This window comes from Sus scrofa, chromosome 14, assembly GCF_054392235.1.
Source record: "Sus scrofa isolate SSC_HxYL_T2T_F1_AM1 chromosome 14, Sscrofa_HxYL_maternal_Yorkshire_Landrace_v2.0, whole genome shotgun sequence".
Taxonomy (NCBI): domain Eukaryota; kingdom Metazoa; phylum Chordata; class Mammalia; order Artiodactyla; family Suidae; genus Sus; species Sus scrofa.
Genome location: NC_139396.1, coordinates 69,896,631 through 69,916,414, shown reverse-complemented (window position 1 = coordinate 69,916,414; position 19,784 = coordinate 69,896,631). Strand labels below are relative to the sequence as shown.

Here is a 19,784-nt window from a genome sequence, read left to right as displayed (position 1 = left end):
AGAGACAAGGATGAAGGAAGAGGGGAGAGGAGAACAGAAGCGAAGAAGAGGAAGAGAAGTAAGAGAAAGGAGGAGGAGGGGTGGTAGAGGAGAAAGAGAAAAAAAGAGGAGAGGAAGAGAGAGAACACAGCAAGGCAACAACTGTGATGCAAAGCAGAAAACTCTCATCACAAAGGAGACACATATCTATGAGAACGGACAAGTTGCCAAGATTTGCAAAATCCAGACTCAAACAGAGAGAAACCAAATGTTTGAGATAGTGAGGAAGCATGAGCACACCAGATTTAAACAAGGAGTCCAATGTGGGCTGAAATCAGGCCTCTGATTGAGGTCAGGCTTGCTTTTCCAGTTTAAAAAAAAAAAAAATCTGAAGAAAAAATTATTCTCTGTACCTAGGAATGAAAATGTGGAGTGCTGCTGGAGGCAGGCTTTCACTTGGACCCAGAACCCTCCTAACCTCCTGAATTCCTACAACTGCTTACACTGTGTGGTCACTGCACTGGAGAGCAAAATGGAGGCTGACCTCAACAAAGGGTCCAGTTTGAGGGTCTGAGGACATATCCTTCTTCTCCTTCCCATTCCTTTAATTTAGCACATACTAGATGCAAGGCCCTGGATTAAGTGTTGGAAGATATTATATATATAGAAAAACATAGGCTCAACCCTGGGATAAGTGAAAGCACACACAGCTACATGCAATCAGAGTAGGAAGAGAGGGCTGCCTAGACTTGGAGGTCATTTCCACCCAGGCTTGTGAAGGTCAAGTACATGTCTGTCCCCATCTCACACCTTCCTGATCCTTGCTCCCTTGGTGATCTGTCTGCCTCTCCTGTCTCTATGTCCATTCACCTCATCTCTGCTCTTCCCTTCTCATTCATGAGGGCCCACCTAGGTCTTAGGCCTGCCAGGCTCTTCCAGGCCTGCCGCTGTCCACTCCAGCAGCATCTTTAGTGGCTGAACCTTGTTCTAATTATTAGGTTTTACAGACTTAAAGACAAAATCTGATAGATTTTACTCAAGAGAGTTGAAGAAGTATGAGAAAGTGTCCTTTCTCCTCAGAGAAAATTTCCATCAGGGTCTCAGGTCAACCCTAAATGAAAGAACGTCTTGGTTTCCAGATAAACCTGTAGACCATATCTATTGATTTCATAAATTTCCACCTCGAAGGCTAAGGAGAAAGACCTGAGTAACAAGAAGAACAGAGAGAGCCCTGGCTCTGTCTACATCTTGTGTGAGCTTGGGCAACCTCTGGGGTTAATCACCATTCTTGCTGGATCACTGAGGATTGAAAAAAGAACAAGAGCTAAACCTGAGAATTTACTGTGTGCCAGGTTCTGTTCTGAGACTGAGTGCACATCCTCACTACAATCTTGAGTTAGCACTGTCATCTCTGCTATAAGATAACAAATGCAAGGAACAAAGATGTTTTAGTAACTCAAACATGGTCACACAGCTAGTAAAGGGCAGAAACTGAATTTGAACCTAAGCAGCCTGACTTCAGAGCCCAGGCCTGAACAAGAGGTCAACAAATTAGAGCCAAGGGACCATATCTGGCCCTCCACTTGTTTTTGTAAATAAAGTTTTATTGGAACACAGCCATGTCCATCCATCTATATAGAATTCATGACTGCTTTCAGGCTACAGCAGCAGAGTTAAGTAGTTTTAACAGCAATCTTACAACCTCCCAAAATATTTACTATTTGGACCTTTGCAGAGAAAGTTTGTCAATCCTTGACCTAAAACACTGATATCTTCTCTGACAATTCTCTAATAGTAGAGGAAGGAAAGAATCTGTGGTTATTGAAAAACACATCCCTCCAATTTCTGATGATGATAGACTAGCTAGCATACCCACACCCATTTCCCACATGCTTGTTCCTTCTTCAATGGTATGGAATCTTAGAATTTAGTCCTTGAAGAAGCTTTGAGATCCTCAATCTGAATATCTCTCATACAGAGGAGACTCCCTGAGATTTGGAAAGGTTAATGATTTGCCCAGTGTCACAAAACTAGGACAAGGCAAACCTCTGTTCCTTGTGAGGTCCCCACTCCCTTTGGAATGCTTACTTCTGAAGCATTTGAAAATATCTCAGAGGTTGTTGAAGGATTGCCTCAGCCCTATTGTACTAGCTGCTTCCATAGAGCTGGCTCTTCCAGTAGTCCTGGCTGATGCAACCAAACTCTCTTCCGAAACAAAAGTTCTCCATAGGGCTGTGTACCTGGGGCTTTACCTCTCTGAACAATTTCTTCTGCCATTAGCCAAGGCATGGGGAATTTCCCCTTCAAAGCTCTCTTTCCTGCTTTTATATCTCCCACATTCTCAAAGAATCATTACAGCCCAGCACACAGGCAGCTATTCATCAAAGGTACAAACCACGGTGGCATAAGAAAAGGGGAATCCTGCTCTACCAGCCAGCCCACAATTACAGTAGGTTTGATCTCACTCATAAGGTTTCAGGTTACTCTGTTGGCTGGCTTGACTCAGTGTGACTCGGGTTTCTGGGGGCCTCCCTGCCTGGCTCTTTTTGTAAGCTGACTCTTCCTGTAACCCAGCCCTGGGGCCCATGCTCTTCCACCCTGTGGTATCTCACTTCTACCCCCAAGCCAAGTACAAACTATCTCTCTCTCTTAACTTTGTTAACTTTTTAGGAATGGGGTCTTTTTCCAGGCACTTGGATCTCCACCCGTTACAGGTAACAACCACCCCTTTCAAAGTCCCTGAAGCCCCAAGAATGCCCCCAACTGGCCTCTCCTCTGTCCAATCTCCTTTCAGACATTACAAGTTCTAATTTCCACCTGCTTTTCTCATGGGTCACAGCCTCAAGCATATCAATCCAAGGTCAATACAAGTCCTCCCTTCCTAAAAATCCCCTGGAACTATCTTCCTGAAGCTTCTCTGGTCACTCACGCCTCCTGCAGCACAAAGCAACAGGGCTAAAGGCAGATGAAGGGAACAAAGAACCCCTCTGGAGGCTGAGAGAGATGTCAGCTCCCAGAGCTTACGGTCCCTGTGATGTCCTCCTCGAGCCAGCACACTTGAGGACTGATATTCTGGTTATAAACTTACAGACTGATGACAGGCTTAAACTGACTTTATATTTTAATCCAAAGGGAAATTTAGAAGTATAGGTTTGATGGAGTTTAAACTATTTTTCAATTTTGTAGAGAAAGTACTTGATTTGCGTTATCTTGCATGCTGTGTTGTCTTTCAACTCCTTCTTTCAAGTGTGTATTGCAATAGTTTTAAATTTTAAATTTTTAAATTTTAGATCAGAAATCATTTATTTTTTCTAGGTTAGCAGTTTTTAAAGTTCGTAAATCAGCAGAACCTTGCCCTCCAACAAAATTTTATTAGATTCCCCTCATATAAAATAAATAAAAGTCAAGTTTCTGGGAGTTCCCGTCGTGGCACAGTGGTTAACGAATCCGACTAGGAACCATGAGGTTTCGGGTTCGATCCCTGCCCTTGCTCAGTGGGTCAAGGTTCCGGCGTTGCCGTGAGCTGTGGTGTAGGTCGCAGATGCGGCTCGGATCCTGCGCTGCTGTGGCTCTGGCGTAGGCTGGCAGCTGCAGCTCCGATTAGACCCCTAGCCTGGGAACCTCCATATGCCGCGGGAGCGGCCCAAGAAATGGCAAAAAGACAAAAAGACAAAAAAAAAAAAGTCAAGTTTCTGGGAAAGAGGACAAGGGCAGCCCTGACACATTTCAGTGGCATCTAAGGGTTGTAGTTAACATATTTTTAAAGACTGCTGTGTTAGAATATAGCCATACTTCACTGAATCTAAAAGACCAACTATTGTAGGACAGAACATGAAGCATGAAGAAAGAAAAAACATTGCCATTTAAAGTATGGCATGCCACTGACTGATTGTTAGACACAGCAATCTCAGAGCTGTTAAAATGTGGTCAGTGTGTAATTGGAATTGATGATTTATGGTAGTATAACTAAGTTACATATAAATCGCACACATTTATTCACATAGTCAATGTGGAAGTTAAATTTAAATGAAGTAGCAGCAATAGCTTCACATAAATGCTTGGACACCAGACAAGTGCCAACTGGGGGGTTGTCCTGGCATCCCTAACCTTCCTTCCCTTTCTTAATGGTCCTATTTATTGAGCACCTGCCAAACACAGTGCTGAGTGCTGTACTTGCATAATCTCATTTAATCCTGACAAGAACCCTCCAAAGTAGGTATTGTTCTCCTGTTTTACAGAGTGGAAAACTGAAGCTTGGGGAAGTTCAGTGATTTGCCCAAAGTCATACAACTAATAAATGAGTTTGTTCAGATGGGCTAATTTCAAAGCTCATGATCATTCTACTCTAGAATTTTCTAGAATTAGAGCATTTTCAGAATTGAAAGGTCACTCCACCCCCAGTCAAGAATCCCCCTTGCCAGCATCCCTAACAGATGGTGATGTTCTCAGTAAATCTGACCATATAGGTAAGAGTCTACCCAAGTCAGTGATTACCAAACCCGTTGGATCATCAACAGCATGTGGGAAGATTTTTTAAATGCATTTTTAGGAACTTCTTCCAAGGTTTTTTAATCTAGTAGGTCTGGAGTGAGGCCCAAGAATCTGTATTTTTAGAAGTACATCCAGGTGATTCTGATACATGAGCATGTCTACAAACATTAATGAAATCTTATGAGCCTTAGATGGAAACTATTGTTGGTAGAAGGAAAGTCAAAATTCAGCCTCATCAAGGAAGCAGTGAATTCTGCACAAGAAGGAAATGATGCCATGTTTCTCTGTTAGTTATAATAATCTAATACTGAGACATGAGTAAGGAAACAATACTCACAGGAAGCCCCACATGAACCACTGAAACTTACCTGTTTTGAGTGGGGCTAATTCCTGTCACCAACCAACTCTCAGCCCAGACTGGAACCCATGTACCATCAGGAAGAAAGACATCATCGCTGGTTAAGATGTGATATGTTCCCACATCTAGCCCAAAATGTATATCTCCTACCAGTGGTTCTGCCCCAAGCCATTCTCATTAGATTCTCCAAGGTCCAAAGATTGGAAGCCAAGGTCTTAACCCAATAACTCAGCCTTAGAAATTTACATGAAGAGATATGAGTTTCCTGTTAAAATGGGAGAAAGGAAGAGAAAAAAGGGTTGGATGCAAACCAAAGCTGGATGAGCATATGGCAAGTTTACTGTAAGGGGCACTGAAACGTTAGATTGGGTGGGGGGTGCACTGTTTTCCAAACCACTAAAGTAAACCTCAAAGTTCTCTTCAGTTTTAAAATTCAGGAAATCTTAAGTCCATTGAGATTTCATGCCAGCCTTGGATCTGAAATCTGTAGGGCAGCACTCTCCAATAGAACTTTCTAAAATGACGGAAATGTTCTAGATCTGCAGTGTTCAATATAGTAGCCACTATTCATATGTAGCTATTAATTACTTGAAAGTGGGTAACGTGACTAAGGAAATAATTTTTTATCTTATTTTAATTTCAATTTAAACCACCAATGTGATTAGGGGCTACCATATTGGATGGTGCAGTTCTAGAGGGACTACCCCAACCTTGTCTTGATCTTTGCAATCAGAGCTGCCTATCCAACAATAGCTTTTAGGAAAGCACTAAAGCCAAAGCATAAGAAGATAAAATGTGTCAAGAGAGACCACCATGAGGGGCCCACCACAGAAATCAGCATCTGCATAGTATTCTTGGCCACAACAAGGATAAAACAGAAGTGACTTCAGGGATAACCATAGCAACTGTGAAAAATGCCAGCAATTAAAGTCCATCCTAAAATAGTTGAATAAAGGCCAAGGCAGAATTTCAGGTTGGTATGATTCCTTCCCTCCCCTCTGTGCTATGTATATGACGGTGACACTCTTCACTTTCTTGCTTCTCTTCCTTTATAGCTGTCACTCTCTTATCATGTATGTATGCTTCATTACACTCCTCTTTCACCAGCCAGTTTTGGTTTTATCTTAAGCCCAAGGAATTGCACAATTTGGCCAATTTGGTCAACCAGTAGTTTCAGTGAGAACTTTGGACTGAAATGGTCACTGGGCTGAACTGATAAACCAGCCAGAGCCTTGTGAAAGGAATGGATAGGATGGAAGGGACTCCCAATTCCTCTTCTACTCATGCACATGCCCTTTGATTTGGACAGTTCTGTCCATGCACAAACGTCAGAGAAAACACCTGTCAGATACACAAACTACAAAATCCACCAGGAGATGAGGAAAATTGTAACTAGAAACAGTAGGGGGCCTCTCTTCCAGCCACTCTACAAAGTATTTTTTGAGGGCCTCCTGTGTATCAGGCACTGTTAGGTTCCTGAGGTAGGACAGATAAAGCCTCTTTATCTGGGACTTAAAGTAGCAAAAAGCTAGCAAAGGAGAGCTACTGTGTATTGAATTTCCACCCCATAAGCTGTCTGCATTTCTCATAATACTCATGGAGGGTAAATAGTACCATTCCCATTTTATAGAAACAGAAGTAGAAGCTCAGACTTGCTCAAGATCACCTTGGACAGTGTGCTCTTTTTACTTTCCACACTATCCTCCTTGTGAAGTCTTTTCCTTGATTTATCCTTTGAAAAATCCCAAGCATTACTTATTTAAAGGTTATTTCCTCACTTCAAGAGATTAAGGGTGCCCAGAGACCTGGTGAGCAGGAGACCCATTATCAGGGATCTAAAGCAAGAAATAGAATCACAACCACCCAAAACCAACAAGAAAATGGCCTCCTATAGGGAATATCATTTTTCAGCATAGTATTTCAGAGAAAACCTACCGGCCACCACACCATACTTCGTCCAGCCAGGAAGAAGCCTCCAACGGTCCCACGATTAGTGGAGCACATAGCCTGGGGAGGAAGGGTCAAAATTTAATAGAAAATTAGAACAAAGTAACCTTGCCATCCAAAAGGACATCCCCTGTCCCCTATATATTCACACTTTCTTCTACGTACTTCACTTTCTGAAACTCTTCCACGTTTCTTACCTCCCTGGAGCTCCAGGATGCTCAGAAGGAGGAAGGGACCTATGTTTGACAGAATTAACACAGATGTTGTTGAGCCCCCTGTGTGCTAGGCAGTGCCAGCAAGTGCATGGCTCAGATCTTTCTGGACTCCTGGGAAGGAGTCTTTCCATAGGAATTACTCTTGGGGCCTCTGTAGTGGTTTTCCTCTGAAGAGCAAGAACACCAATAGCGCTAAGGAGCAGGGAAGGTAACTAGGACTGATACAGAAACAAGTCCCAAGGACTCAGGCTTCAGCAGCTGGTCAGAGAAAGACCATTCTGAAGGTTATTCTGAAGTTGAAGCAGGCTGATAGCCTCCAGGCATAGTTGGGGGGACAGGAAAGTGAGTTTGGGGCCCAGATATAACACTGCAAATTTGCTTTTTAAGAGCTTAGAGAAAGAATATGAGGGATAGGTCAGAAGCTACACAATTCAGTAAGGATATTGAGGATGGATAAAAGGTGAAGAGGTGTATCTATACAGAGACTTTTCCTCTCTGGAATGTTCATACCCTCATCTCTGCAAGGCCAGACTCTGCATACCCATTCTTCAAGGGCCCTCAAACACTACCTTCCCCATGAAACCTTACCAGATATTCCCCACAGCCTCCTTCCCTACAGCCTTCCCGCAACCCAAACAAAAATTATCTCTCTCCTGTGAACATCTAGCAAATTTCATCTACACCTCATTCACAGCCATTTTTTACTTTATGTTACCATATTACAAAACTTTTCCAACTTTATTGAAGTATACTTGACAAATAAAAATTGTTTATATTTAAGGCGTACAATGTGATGTTTTGAAATATGTAATCATGCCAGGGGCTGGAGAGTGAGGGAAGTGGGAAGATGTTGCTCAAAAGTAAAAAGTTTCTGCCATAAAATGAATAAGTTCTGGAAATCTAATGCACGGTATGGTTACTATAGTTCGTAATACTGTATTCCATAGTTAAATTTCCTAAGGGAGTAATTAAATATGAAACATTCAAGACACACACAAATTGTAACCATGGAGCCAGGTAATGGATATGCTAATTAGCTTGACAGTGGTCATCATTTCACAAAAGTTTAATCCCCCATAATGCTTGGTACAATACTTTGTGCATAGGGTAAAGTCAATAAAACGTTGGATGAATGGGTTTCTCAGTGCCCTCTGCTCCACTCCTCTCCCATATCCCACCCTGAACACTCCTTATAGAAATGAACAGCAGCACCCCTCCAGGCTGGCATTGTGCAGCTTGTCACCACATTCAGTAGGTTCTTCCTGGATCATGCATTGCAGCTCATGTACCTGTCTCCTTCCTCCCCACTGGTCACATCTCCGGGAGCAAGAAACGCACAAGGGAAAGCTCTAGGACTCCAGACCCAACTTTGTAAACCATGGGATTAAATTTGCCTGTCCAGGGAGTTCCCGTTGTGGCTCCGCAGAAACTTATCTGACTAGTATCCATGAGGACACAGGTTCAATCCCTGGCCTCACTCCGTGGGTTAAGGATCTAGCATTGCCATGAACTGTGGTGGAGGTCTCAGACACAGCTCAGATCTGGTTGTTGTCGTGGCTGTAGCATAGGCCAGAGACTACAGCTCCAATTAGACCCCTAGCCTAGGAACCTCCATATGCTGAGAGTGCAGTCCTAAAAAGACCAAAAAAAAAATTTGCCTGTCCACACTGCAACCAGAAGAAAATGACTGCACAACTGCAAGCTGAAGGGGCAAAAGAAGCACAATTACTGTATTTGAGTGAAGTGTTGATTTTTTTTCTTGGTGGAAAAAAAATATCATTGAGAAAAAGGAAAACACTTCAGACCTTTGTTTGAAGCTTAAGAATCTGGGAATGTTGGCCTATCATGTTCTGATTTGTCAAGAGGGACAGATCCACTCAGTGTGGCCTGTATAAGGCACAACCAGACACAATGGGAGAAGCTCCAGGATGTCAGATCTGAGTTCAGGATCAGGAAGAACTTCCTCACTGTCCAAACTGTCCACAGATGGAAGGAGTCCCACTGGGGGAAGATTGTGAAGGAGGTATTCAAGTGAAGTGTCGACAATTTGTCAGATGATTTTGTCAAGTGGTTTAAACAAGAGACTTATGAGAAGGATTGAACTGGATAAACTTGGACCCTCACTTTATGAAAATATGTGAGGAATGAAGGAACTCAGCACCACTGGTACATTGTCACAGCAATGAAATGGTGGTAAGGACCATGCAGAGGGTATTCCCAGAAAGGATAGTGTCTTAGGGAGGGGAAAAGGTTAGATAGTGGAAAAAGCATTGCCTTTGGCATCATAAGACCTGAGTTCTGGTCCCAGCTCTGGGGCTGATCCATCTGAGCAACTTACAGTCACTCTCTCTGATCCTCCTTGTAAAATGGAAAGGTTGGGCTCCTTCAGGGACCATTATGACTGAGGCATCCAATGATGCTATTAATGCAAATGACTGCATAAGGCAGGAGTCAGTAAATTTTTTCTGGTAAGAAAAAGGACTGAATAGGGAACTGCTGTGTAGTACAGGGAATTTTACCCGGTATTCTATGATAATCTACATGGGAAAAAAAATCTGAAAAAGAATAGATGTGTGTATGTGTATAACTGAATCACTCTGCTGTATAGCAGAGATTATCACAACATTGTAAATTAACTATTCAATAAAACTTTAAAGAAAAAAAAGGGGCCAGGCAGTTTAGGCTTTTTGAGATAACATATAATCTCCGCTGCATATTCTTGTTTTGTTTTGTTGTTACAATCCCTTAAAGACGTAAAAACCATTCTTAACTTGTGAGCCATTCAAAAAACAGGCCATGGGGCAGATTTGGCCCATGGGCTATAGTTTAACAACCGTGGCATAAGAGGTTTTACGAGAGCTTAATGAAGTCTTCCAGAAGGAAGTCAGAAATTCAGCTTAAAAGGATGCAAATTCCTGAGAAAGAAACTGAGGGGTGGTGAAAGAAAAACGGAAATATACACTAAGGAAATAATAAACTCAAGCCCAAATATCACCAAATAAGGCAGCATTGGAAGAGGATAAAACAGAACAAAATAATATTGGAAGAGATGGGGATGGTGCAGAGGAACATTAGCTGGGGATGCCTTTTCTAAGGTGAGGAGCCATGGGGGGCCTGGACCACTCTGTCTTTGCAGCCCAGAGATCATGCAGGAGTCAGGATGCCTGTCCCTGAATCAAACCACTCTTGACACTCCAATAGAAAAAGAGGAATGTAAACTGGAAGAAATCCAGTGTGTTTAATGATCAGTGTTCAGAGGTACTGACTAATGGGGGAAGACTAAATGTAGACAAATACTAGCAGGCTCATTAAGTAGCATTTAACAAGACAGGTGATACTAATAATTCACAGATATTTGAAAAATGTAAACACCATAATCAGCAGGACTTGCAGGGCTAAAAATGAGATTGGTTAAGGGAATGGAGATTATTGGCAATTGTCTGGGAAACAGGCAGTACAGCACAGCTAGCAAATGATGGACTCACATCTAGACTGCAGCACTTACAAGCTGGGGTAGGGTGGGAGGAGGAAGGCAGGCAAGGTGGTAAAGCACTTGGTGCCATGGAAAACCCAGTCAAGAGACCTGGGGTCCAGGAACAATCCCATGTATTGCAACCTGATATTGCAACCACATATTGTGACAAATCACAACCACATGGGGTTGCTTCAATTTTTTATCATGTAAAATGAGGATTAGCAATCTTGCCCTCCTTGTGGCTTTCTGTGAAGATGTCCCACACCACTGGTCACTTATGCCCATTTCATTAAAAGGACAAAATCATTTGGGGCCTGGTTCATATCCTGGAGGGCAAAAAAAATAACAGTACTAAAAAAGATTCCTAGAGTCTACAAAGAGCTTTCAGATGCAGCTCTGCAGATTCTCACAGCCACTTGGGGAGTCGTAAGAACAGGTAAGATTGTATACCCACTTCATATTTGCATAAACTGAGATTGGGCAGGGTTATTAGCAATGCCGCAAGGCTGGAACGTGGTAAAGCCAGAGCTAAACCTGAGAACCTTGGCTCCTAGCTGGATTCTCCACCATGTCCGGGAAGCTGAGAGTATTGAGCAAGAATCAGCCACACTGACCCCTTGTGACACTTGAGGCTTACAGTCATAATCTGGCTTCTACAATTACTTTTTTCTTTTTAAAAATGAACACTTCCTTTTATCCCTTAAAAAAAAACTCTGTGGCCATGAAAGGGTTAATGTCCACCTCTAAGTCAAAAGACTACAACCACCTGCTCTAACTTGGCCTGCTGTGCCCCCCCCCCCAACTCCCCATGAAAGGCTTTGAGAGTGGCTGGAATATTTTCACTCTTAAAACACCTTCTCTTCCAGTTGCTGGGTGTGTCAGAGTCTGTCACAAGTGAAACTTCCAACTTCCAGACTGCTAAGAACAAGTTTCTCTGGTTTAGAGTGTCCCCAGAATCCCAAAAGGGAGTGCATTTCCCTCTCCACAGCACCAGGCCACCCTCTGGTCTTCCTCCTCCTCTCTTCTTCCTGGATCCACCTTTCCCAACTCTTACTCACTCCAGCCCCTAGATCCAGGCACAAGAACTCTCCCTAGACAGGGATGCAAGTCCCACAGCATGTTCAGCTGGAAGAGGCTGTGTCCTTCCCGACCTACACTCTCTTTTCCACTTGAAAATGGATGACTAAGAGACTAGACAATAGTCACCTCTTTGGGACTCATTTCTGAAGCACTGGGACACTTCCTACAGCTACAAGCTGGTCCCTTCCTGCCCCTCATATCCCCACCCCTCAGCCTCTCCACTCTCCCACTCTCCTTTTCTGCTCACAGGCCCTGGGGAGCCTCCTTGGGTGCTTGCCAGCACCCCTCTCATCTCTTCTTACACTTGCTTGCCCCATATCTCACATTGTGCCCCCTGAACTCCTTGCAAGCACTTCCAAGTCCTTTCCACTTGGCTCCACACACCCTTCAGCCCACCCTCCCCTCTTCGCAGCTCACCAAGGCCATGGCTCCTCAGTGTACTATCTCCCCCCTCCCTTGGCCCTCATCCCCTCAGTCTGTATTTCAGGACCCCCACATACCCACAGCCCAACAGCCATCACCACCACGAAGTAGATGACGATGACAGAGATGTCAGCCGCATTGCGGATGCGCTCATGGGGCTTCAGGGGCTCGGTGGTGGCAGTGGTCGCGGGGCTCCAGGTGCTACTGTCCATGGCGACTGCAACAATGCGTCCCACCCAAGCCACTTGCTTCTTTTGTGGCCTCTGGGTTAATGATCAGCCTCAGGGGAGGGGACCCGTGAAGTGTGGCAGCAGGGCTGTCATGCAGGGGCCCTAGCCCTGCACCGTCAGGGAGCAGGTCTGAGTGCGGAACGAGGAGGAGCTGGTAGAGCTATTGGCAAGGAGGTGGAGGGCGGGTAGGTACTGGCTGTCTCTGGATCAGGGAGGGGCTAGCCAGGGGGTGGTGCCAGCCTGGCACAAAGGCCCGCTGTGCTCATGCAGCAGGCATCAGGCAGCCTCACCTGGCCTGCTCTTGGGCCACACCCAGGTCAGAGCTGGAGTGACTCCATTGAGGAGTCAGTCTGCTGGTGCTAGGGGCCTAGAAGCTTCAGATCACCTGCCATATGCCCTTGGACCAGTCTTGTGTTCTCCGTGGACCTGGCTTCTCCGTGTGTAAAATGGGTGCAGGATTGTTGCAGGAATCAGCCAAGATCTTGGTCTCCATGGAGAACATTCTGTAGAGGACCATAAGCTGTTGGATGTTGCTGGAAAACATTCAGCACAATGGCATTCTCTTAGCCACAAGGATGGCCACTCACCGTTCACCTTTCTGCCTCCCTCGCTATAGCCTGCAGCTCCCAGGAGCACTGTAACCCCCACTGTAGGGAAGAAGAAACTGAGACTAGGGAGGGGATCCCACTGGGAGCTATGGCCTTGTCCTGTGCCTCACCCAGTAATGTTATTTGGGGCCCTTCAGAGGCAGGAAGGAGTTAGATAAGATACTAGAGAATCCCTTCCAAGGAGCTCATGGAACTCTGGCCCTTCCTGGGGGCTCAGCCTGCCCATCTGAAAACACACATCTCAGTTGACTGTGAGAAGAGGCATGACCCACCCAAGGTCACTCAGTGATCCAGTGACAGAGGTGACCCTGCAGCCCAAGTCAAAGCAGGTCTAGTTCAGAGGAAGGTTGGGGTGTTCTCAGGGCTAGTGCTGGAGACCCCAGAGCAGCCATTTTGAAGAAGGTAGCCTTGCTGGGGGATGAGGTGTGGGGAGGGGGAAGGACCACACAAACCCTTCCTGCAAACTATTCTGCCTCAGGCCTTTCTGCCCTCCACAAGACACCCATCCTGCCCAAAGCCAAGCAACCCATTGCTTTGCACCTCACTGCCTCTGAGGGCCACTCCCCTCCTGCCACTGCAGTGCTTGTTCGTCCCCACTTCCTGGGAATGAGGTGAGGTTGGGGGAAGCCTAGGAAAAGTCTGGTTTAGGTAGGGCCCTGAAAGAAAAGGAATGAGCCAGGTAAGGGGAGAGGGTGGGACATATCAGGAGAGGGCAACTGTGGTCAGGGAGGGGGGAATTTATCCACAATGTATAGGGAGGGACCAGGTGGGACAGAAAATAAAAAACAAAAGCATGTCATCTGCAAGTAACCTGCCACCACGGCCATCCCTAAGTTGACAGAGGCCCTTTTGCAATTTCTTTTCTTCATTGGTTTTTCCAAAAAAGAAGTTTAAACCTAAGAAAACATTATGGCGGTTTCTCAAAAAATTAAAACTAGAATTACCACACAAGCCAGCAATCCACTTCTGGATATATGCCCAAAGGAGATAAAGACACTATGTTAAAGATGTATATTCCTATGTTCTGAGCAGCATTATTGACAATAGCCAAGACATGGTAACAACTTAAGGGCCCATTGATTGGTGAATGAATAAAAAGATGTGAGATATATATAATGGAATCTTGTTCAGCCATAAAAAAGAAGGAAATCTTGCCCTTTGCAGCACCACAGATGAACCTTAATGGAATCATGCTATTTGAAATAAGTCAGAAACAGAAAGGCAAATACTACATGATCTCACTTACATGCGCAATTTAAAAAAGGAAACTCATAGAACCAGAGAATATAATGGTGGTTATCAGGGGCTGGGCTGGAGTAAATAGGTAGATATTTGTCAAAGGAAATATTTATCAGTTATAAGATGGATAAATTCTGGAGATCTCATGTACAATGTGATGATTATAGTCAACAATACTATATTGTATACTTGAAAGCTGCTGAGAAAGTAGATCTTAAGTGTTCTTGCCACACACACAAAAAAATGGTAACTGTGTGAGGTAATGAGACCCATGGTAGGATGGCCACCTCCTGAACTCTTGTTGCACAGTAAAATCAACAGCCTACCTGAGGAGGCCATGAGTTTAGAGAGCTGCCTGGGGAGGGGACCCACATGACTACTTTGAATCTAAGCTCAGCCATCAACCAGCAGCAGACCATGGACAGCTCACTTGCATACATGACTCTCCCTTTGAACATCTGCAAAACAGTAGAGACAAGGATTGTCTCACATTCCTGTGAAGTCCAGCTGAGATTTGAAGGGGACTCTGGTTGCAAGCTCAAGAGTGAGAAGCATTAGCTTCCTATAGCTGATGAAATAAATTACCACAAACTCAGTGGCTTAAAAAAACAGAAATCTATTCTCTCACATGTCTGGAAGGCAGAGGTCCCGAATCAGTTGCTTTGAGCCAAGATAAGGGTATTATCAGGGCTACAATACCAAGGTTCTAGCAGAGCCACTTCTTTGCTTCTCCCAGCTTCTGGTGGCTGCCAGCATCCTTTGGCTTGTGGCCACATCACTCTAATCTCTACCTCTGTCTCTTTTGGTATGTGTCATTAAACAAACATAATATAAAATTTACCATTTTAATTATTTTTAAGTATACAGTTAGTGGCATTAGGCACATGCACATTGTTGTACGACCATCACCACCACCCAAATTCAGAATTTTTCATCTCCTCAAACTGAAACACTGTAGCCATTAAACAGTAACTCTCCAGCACCTGGAAATCACCCTTCTACTTTCTATCTCTATGCATTTGACTTCTCTGGGTACTTCATACAAGTGGAATGATACTATCTGCCTCCATATTTACATTGCCTTCTCTCCTGTGTCTGTCTGTCAAATCTCCCTCCACCTCTCCCTTATAAAACTATTTGTCAGAGTTCCTGTCATGGCTCAGCAGTAACAAACCCAATGAGTATCCATGAGGATGTGGGTTCAATCCCTGGTCTTGTTCGGTGGGTTAAGGATCCGGTATTGCCATGAACAGTGGTGTAGGTCACTGACTTGGCTCGGATCCCATGTTACTATGGCTGTGGCGTAGACTGGCAGCTGTAGCTCCAATATGACCCCTAGCATGGGAACTTCCATATGATGTGGGTGCAGCCCCAAAAAGCAAAAAAAAAAAAAAAAAAAATTGTGATGGCATTTAGGACCCACCAGGATACTCTAGGATGATCTAGTCTCATCTCAAGATCCTTACCTTAATCACATCTGCAAAGACCCTTCTTTCAAATAAAGTAGCATTTACAGGTTCCAAGAATTAGGACCTATTATTTTCGGTGGTGATTATTAGGACTACTACAATCAGTGATGGTGATGGAGTCTGAATATGGAATGATCAGATGGAGTGAAACTGCGTCCCCCTAAAACTGAGCTCCCCTGCTGAGTTTATGATTAACCTCTCTATCCAAAATTGTACTCCCTTTCTGGTCCTTCCCCTGTCCCTCTAAGGATTGAAAAGTATCAAAGCAAAGGGGGAACTGAAACCAATAAGGACCCAGTAGGGCCTTCCCAGGTACAAGCCCCTCCATGTCCCCCACTTCTTTTTGCCCTTCCTCAAGTTCAAAGAGCAGATTCAAACAGTTAATGACTAGAATAATAGAGTCACAGGACTCCTAGTTCCTCCTGAAGGGCTATAGATAATAATCTGATGCATATCTTTCAGTTGTTCTGCTGAAACTAAGACACCCACCCAACCTGAAGGAGGATGGTTGTCTACATACTGACCACAAGCATGTAGATCCCAGACAGGTTGGAACCAGATCGATGATTAAGATTCTTGAAACAGGAGTTCCCATTGTGGCTCAGTGGTTAATGAATCCGACTAGGAACCATGAGGTTGCGGGGTTCGATCCCTGGCCTCGCCCAGTGGGTTAAGCATCCAGCATTGCTGAGCTGTAGTGTAGGCTGCAGACACGGCTCGGATCCCCCGTTGCTGTGGCTCTGGCGTAGGCCGATTAGACCCCTAGCCTGGGAACCTCCATATGCCACAGGAGCAGCCCTAGAAAAGGCAAAAAGACCGAAAAAAAAAAAAAAAAAAAAAGAAGAAGAAGAATGCCTGCAGGAAGTTCCCTTGTTGCACAGCAGGTTAAGGATCTGGCATTACCACAACTGTGGTTCAGGCCACAACTGCATCCCAGGTTTGATCCCTGGCCCAGGAACTTCCACATGCCTTGGGCACAGCCCCCCCCAAAAAAAATAGAAGAAAAAAAAAAAAGATTCTTGAAACATTACCCAGTTACCTCATGACCAACCAATCAGAAAAATGTCCATGAGCTGATCCCTTGTGAGATCACCATACACTGAGCAACCCTCACGCCATTGTTGTCTTTAAAAACCCTTGCTTGAAAGCCACTGAGGAGTTCAGGTCTTTTGAGCAATAGCTGCCCATTCTCCTTGCCTGGTGCCCTACAAATAAACACTTTATTTTCCTTCACCACAACTCAGTGAGGTAGATTAGCCTTGCTGAGTCAGGCAAGTCGGGCAAGTAGACCCGAGTTCAGTTCAATAATAGGAGGAAGCAGGATTGAAGCTGCTCTGGGACGGGCAAGGTGGGGAAGGAAGGAGCTGCTGGAGGGGGTGATTCCAGGCCCAGGGATAAAAGCCAAAAATCTGCCAGGTGAAGAGGTTAGGATGAATAGCAGGGCCAGCAGAGAGAATCAGTGAGTTGGCCTCAGGCTGCCCACTTTCTCTCCTGAGCTAATGTTTGGGCCTGGAGTGAGTAAGGGGAGAGTAGAAACCTGAGAGGGACAAGTGCTCCTGACCCTCTCACTAAAGCTAAAGTCATTAGGAGGTTGACCCCTGGTGGGGGCTCCATCTTAGCATCCAAGCCCTGGCTAGGCCTCCGTCCTGCTGGGTGATCTTGGGCAAGCCCCCTGTGTCACCTGAGAACCACTGCTACATGGGGATCCAATCCGATCTAATAGAGGCTTGCTAGTACCTACCATGCATGCCAGCTTTGGGCTGGACCAGAGCCTAGGTTGCTCAGCAGCAAACTAAAATTCTTTCCTCTAGATCCCAAATCCCAGGCCAACTTCAGGGAGTAGCTGTGGGGCAAGATGTTGTAAGGTGCCTCAGCCTACTTTCCCCAGAGGTCTTCAAAGGGCACTGCCTCAACTTGGTCTCCAGCCTGGGGCAGCAGGAACAGCGCATGGTCAGAAGTCAAGAGGCCTGGGTTCATGTGCTAATTCCTCTGCCAAGTGGAGTCACTTTGGCAAGTCACTTCCTCCTCTGAGACTGTTTCTTCACCTATCAAATTAGCAGAATTTGACCAGCTTATCTCTTAAGAAGAATCCCCGTGTCAATTCTATGACTCTAGCCTGAGCCTTGAAGCTCCCAGAATCTCTGTTTCCATTTATAAACTGGGGACAATAAGTTGCATATCAGAAGCAGGTCAATAGTATTTCATCCTAAGTCTCATTCCCCCCACTACATCTGCTGGCCTCAGGTGACATTTTCTATTGCTCACCACTGTTTCTAAAAGTGGAAAAGGGGAACATGACCACTGCTCGTAAAGCATCCCTCCCCTCCCTGGATGCTTCTCACCCAAAGAGCTTGGCAGCTCTAAAGAAGTGATGGGAAGCACACCAGGCTGGAATTCTGGCTCCTCCTATTAGCTCAGTAACCTCAGAAGAGGTTATCTAACTTAGGGGGAACCTCTGTATCCTCATTTACAAAGTGAAGACAATAATATCTAAGATAAACAAGCAAACCTGATAATAATATCTAAGATAAATGAGCAAACCTATGGAAAACATTTCAGCACAATGCCAAGCACATATTCTGTGCTCAATAAAATGTTAACTTTTATCTTTATCATCATCATTATCTAGATCCAAAGTAATGGGGCCCCAAGTTGGGGCCCTGCCCTGAAAGAGCAGAAGACAGATATGAAAAAGAAAACATATACTGTGTGTTGGGACAAGTGGTACAACTTTCATCTTCATGATGACGCTATTGTTATCTCAATTTTATGGATGAGAGCACTGACACTCAAAGCCACTTGCCCAGGTTGGTAAAAGTCCAAGCTGGTGCGCAACCCCATATGGGTCTAATACCATAGTCCATACTCTAACCCTAGGTACAGAGAGCAGGAAGAGAAGGGGACAAGAAAGGGAGGTGAAGCCTTAGCCCTGATTCTGAGCGTACTCCCAAACTGGCCTCCCTTTTCCCTCCCCTCACCTCACCCCTGGCTTGGCACTTGGTCCCGGCTGACTATTGGTATGAGGCATATAGTGAATCATTAATTAAAACAGGTGCAGACAAAGTCAGCAGTGTTCAAGTACTATCTATGTCATACACCTGGTTTTCTGAAAACCCAGAGCCTAGGAAGACCTGGTAAAGAAGCAGAGTTAAAAGGCCCTGGAGGGGAGTTCCCGTCGTGGCTCAGCGGATTACGAATCCGACTAGGAACCAGGAGGTTGCAGGTTTGATCCCTGGCCTTGCTCAGTGGGTTAAGGATCCGGCATTGCCGTGAGCTGTGGTGTAGGTTGCAGACGCAGCTCGGATCCCGCGCTGCTGTGGCCCTGGTGTAGGCCAGTGGCTGCAGCTCCGATTCAACCCCTAGCCTGGGAACCTCCATATGCCATGGGAGCGGCCCCAGAAATGGCAAAAAGACAAAAAAAAAAAAAAAGCCCTGGAGGGAGTTCCCTGGTAGCCTAGTGGTTAAGGATTCGGCATTGACACTGCTGCGGCTTGGGTTCAATCCCTGGCGCAGGAACAGGAACTTCTGTATGTCACACCATCCCCTGCCCCAGAAGAAAAGGCTTTGGAGAAGTTGGCTCTCTGAGCCACACCTCAGTGTGACCATCACCCATGTGTTCCAACTCCCTTTGTGAGATGAGGCAGAGAAGCACCTACTGGAAGGAGGTAACCAGAGGCCTGCAGGCATTGCCTGAGGAACTCACAAGAGCTCTCACCTGTGAACCTTACCTCTCACATAGCCAATCAGCCCCCAACTCCATCCACCTGGTATAGATTTCGACAAGGCTTGGATAACTACGTGGCTGAGGTATAGGTCGGCAGCTACAGCTCTGATTAGACTCCCAGCCTGGGAACTTCCATGTGCTGTGGTGTGGCCCTAAAAAGACCAAAAAAAAAAAAATGGTAACTATGTGAGGTGATGAATGTGTTCATTAATTGATCATGGTCATCATTTTACAGTGTACATGTAAATCAAATCATCACATTGTATACCTTAAATATATACAATTTTGTCAACTATACCTCAATAAAGTGAGGAGGGGGAGATGAAAGTACTAGCCAAAAAAAGGACACAAACTCTGCCTTGGGGCCCTCCTGGTCCATCAAGGAAAGTTTACATCTGATATGCATGTGCTGTTCCCTACGCAAGGATGCTTTCTCCCCTGCTCTTCACTTGGCTAACTCTCATAATTCTTTAATCTCAGCTTAAATTTCTTCCAAGAGGTTTCTTGGCCTGAACCTCACCTCTAGCTGAAAAGCTCTCTGAGAAC

General features: G+C 45.1%; 1 protein-coding gene across 5 annotated transcripts in view; it reads right to left on the bottom strand.

The window, feature by feature from the left end:
• Positions 1-19,784, bottom strand: part of SLC5A1 (solute carrier family 5 member 1) — a 138,074-nt gene that overhangs the window by 64,042 nt on the left and 54,248 nt on the right. For 4 of the 5 annotated variants that reach the window (XM_084993137.1, XM_021072101.2, XM_084993138.1 and 1 more), the window contains exon 2: positions 6,764-6,835. In XM_084993137.1, coding sequence (XP_084849263.1) covers positions 6,764-6,832 — 69 coding nt within the window. In that variant the 5' untranslated portion in view covers positions 6,833-6,835. Of the gene's footprint in view, positions 1-6,763; positions 6,836-12,045; positions 12,189-19,784 lie in introns of those variants that run through there. The other variant, NM_001164021.1, reaches the window with a different exon arrangement.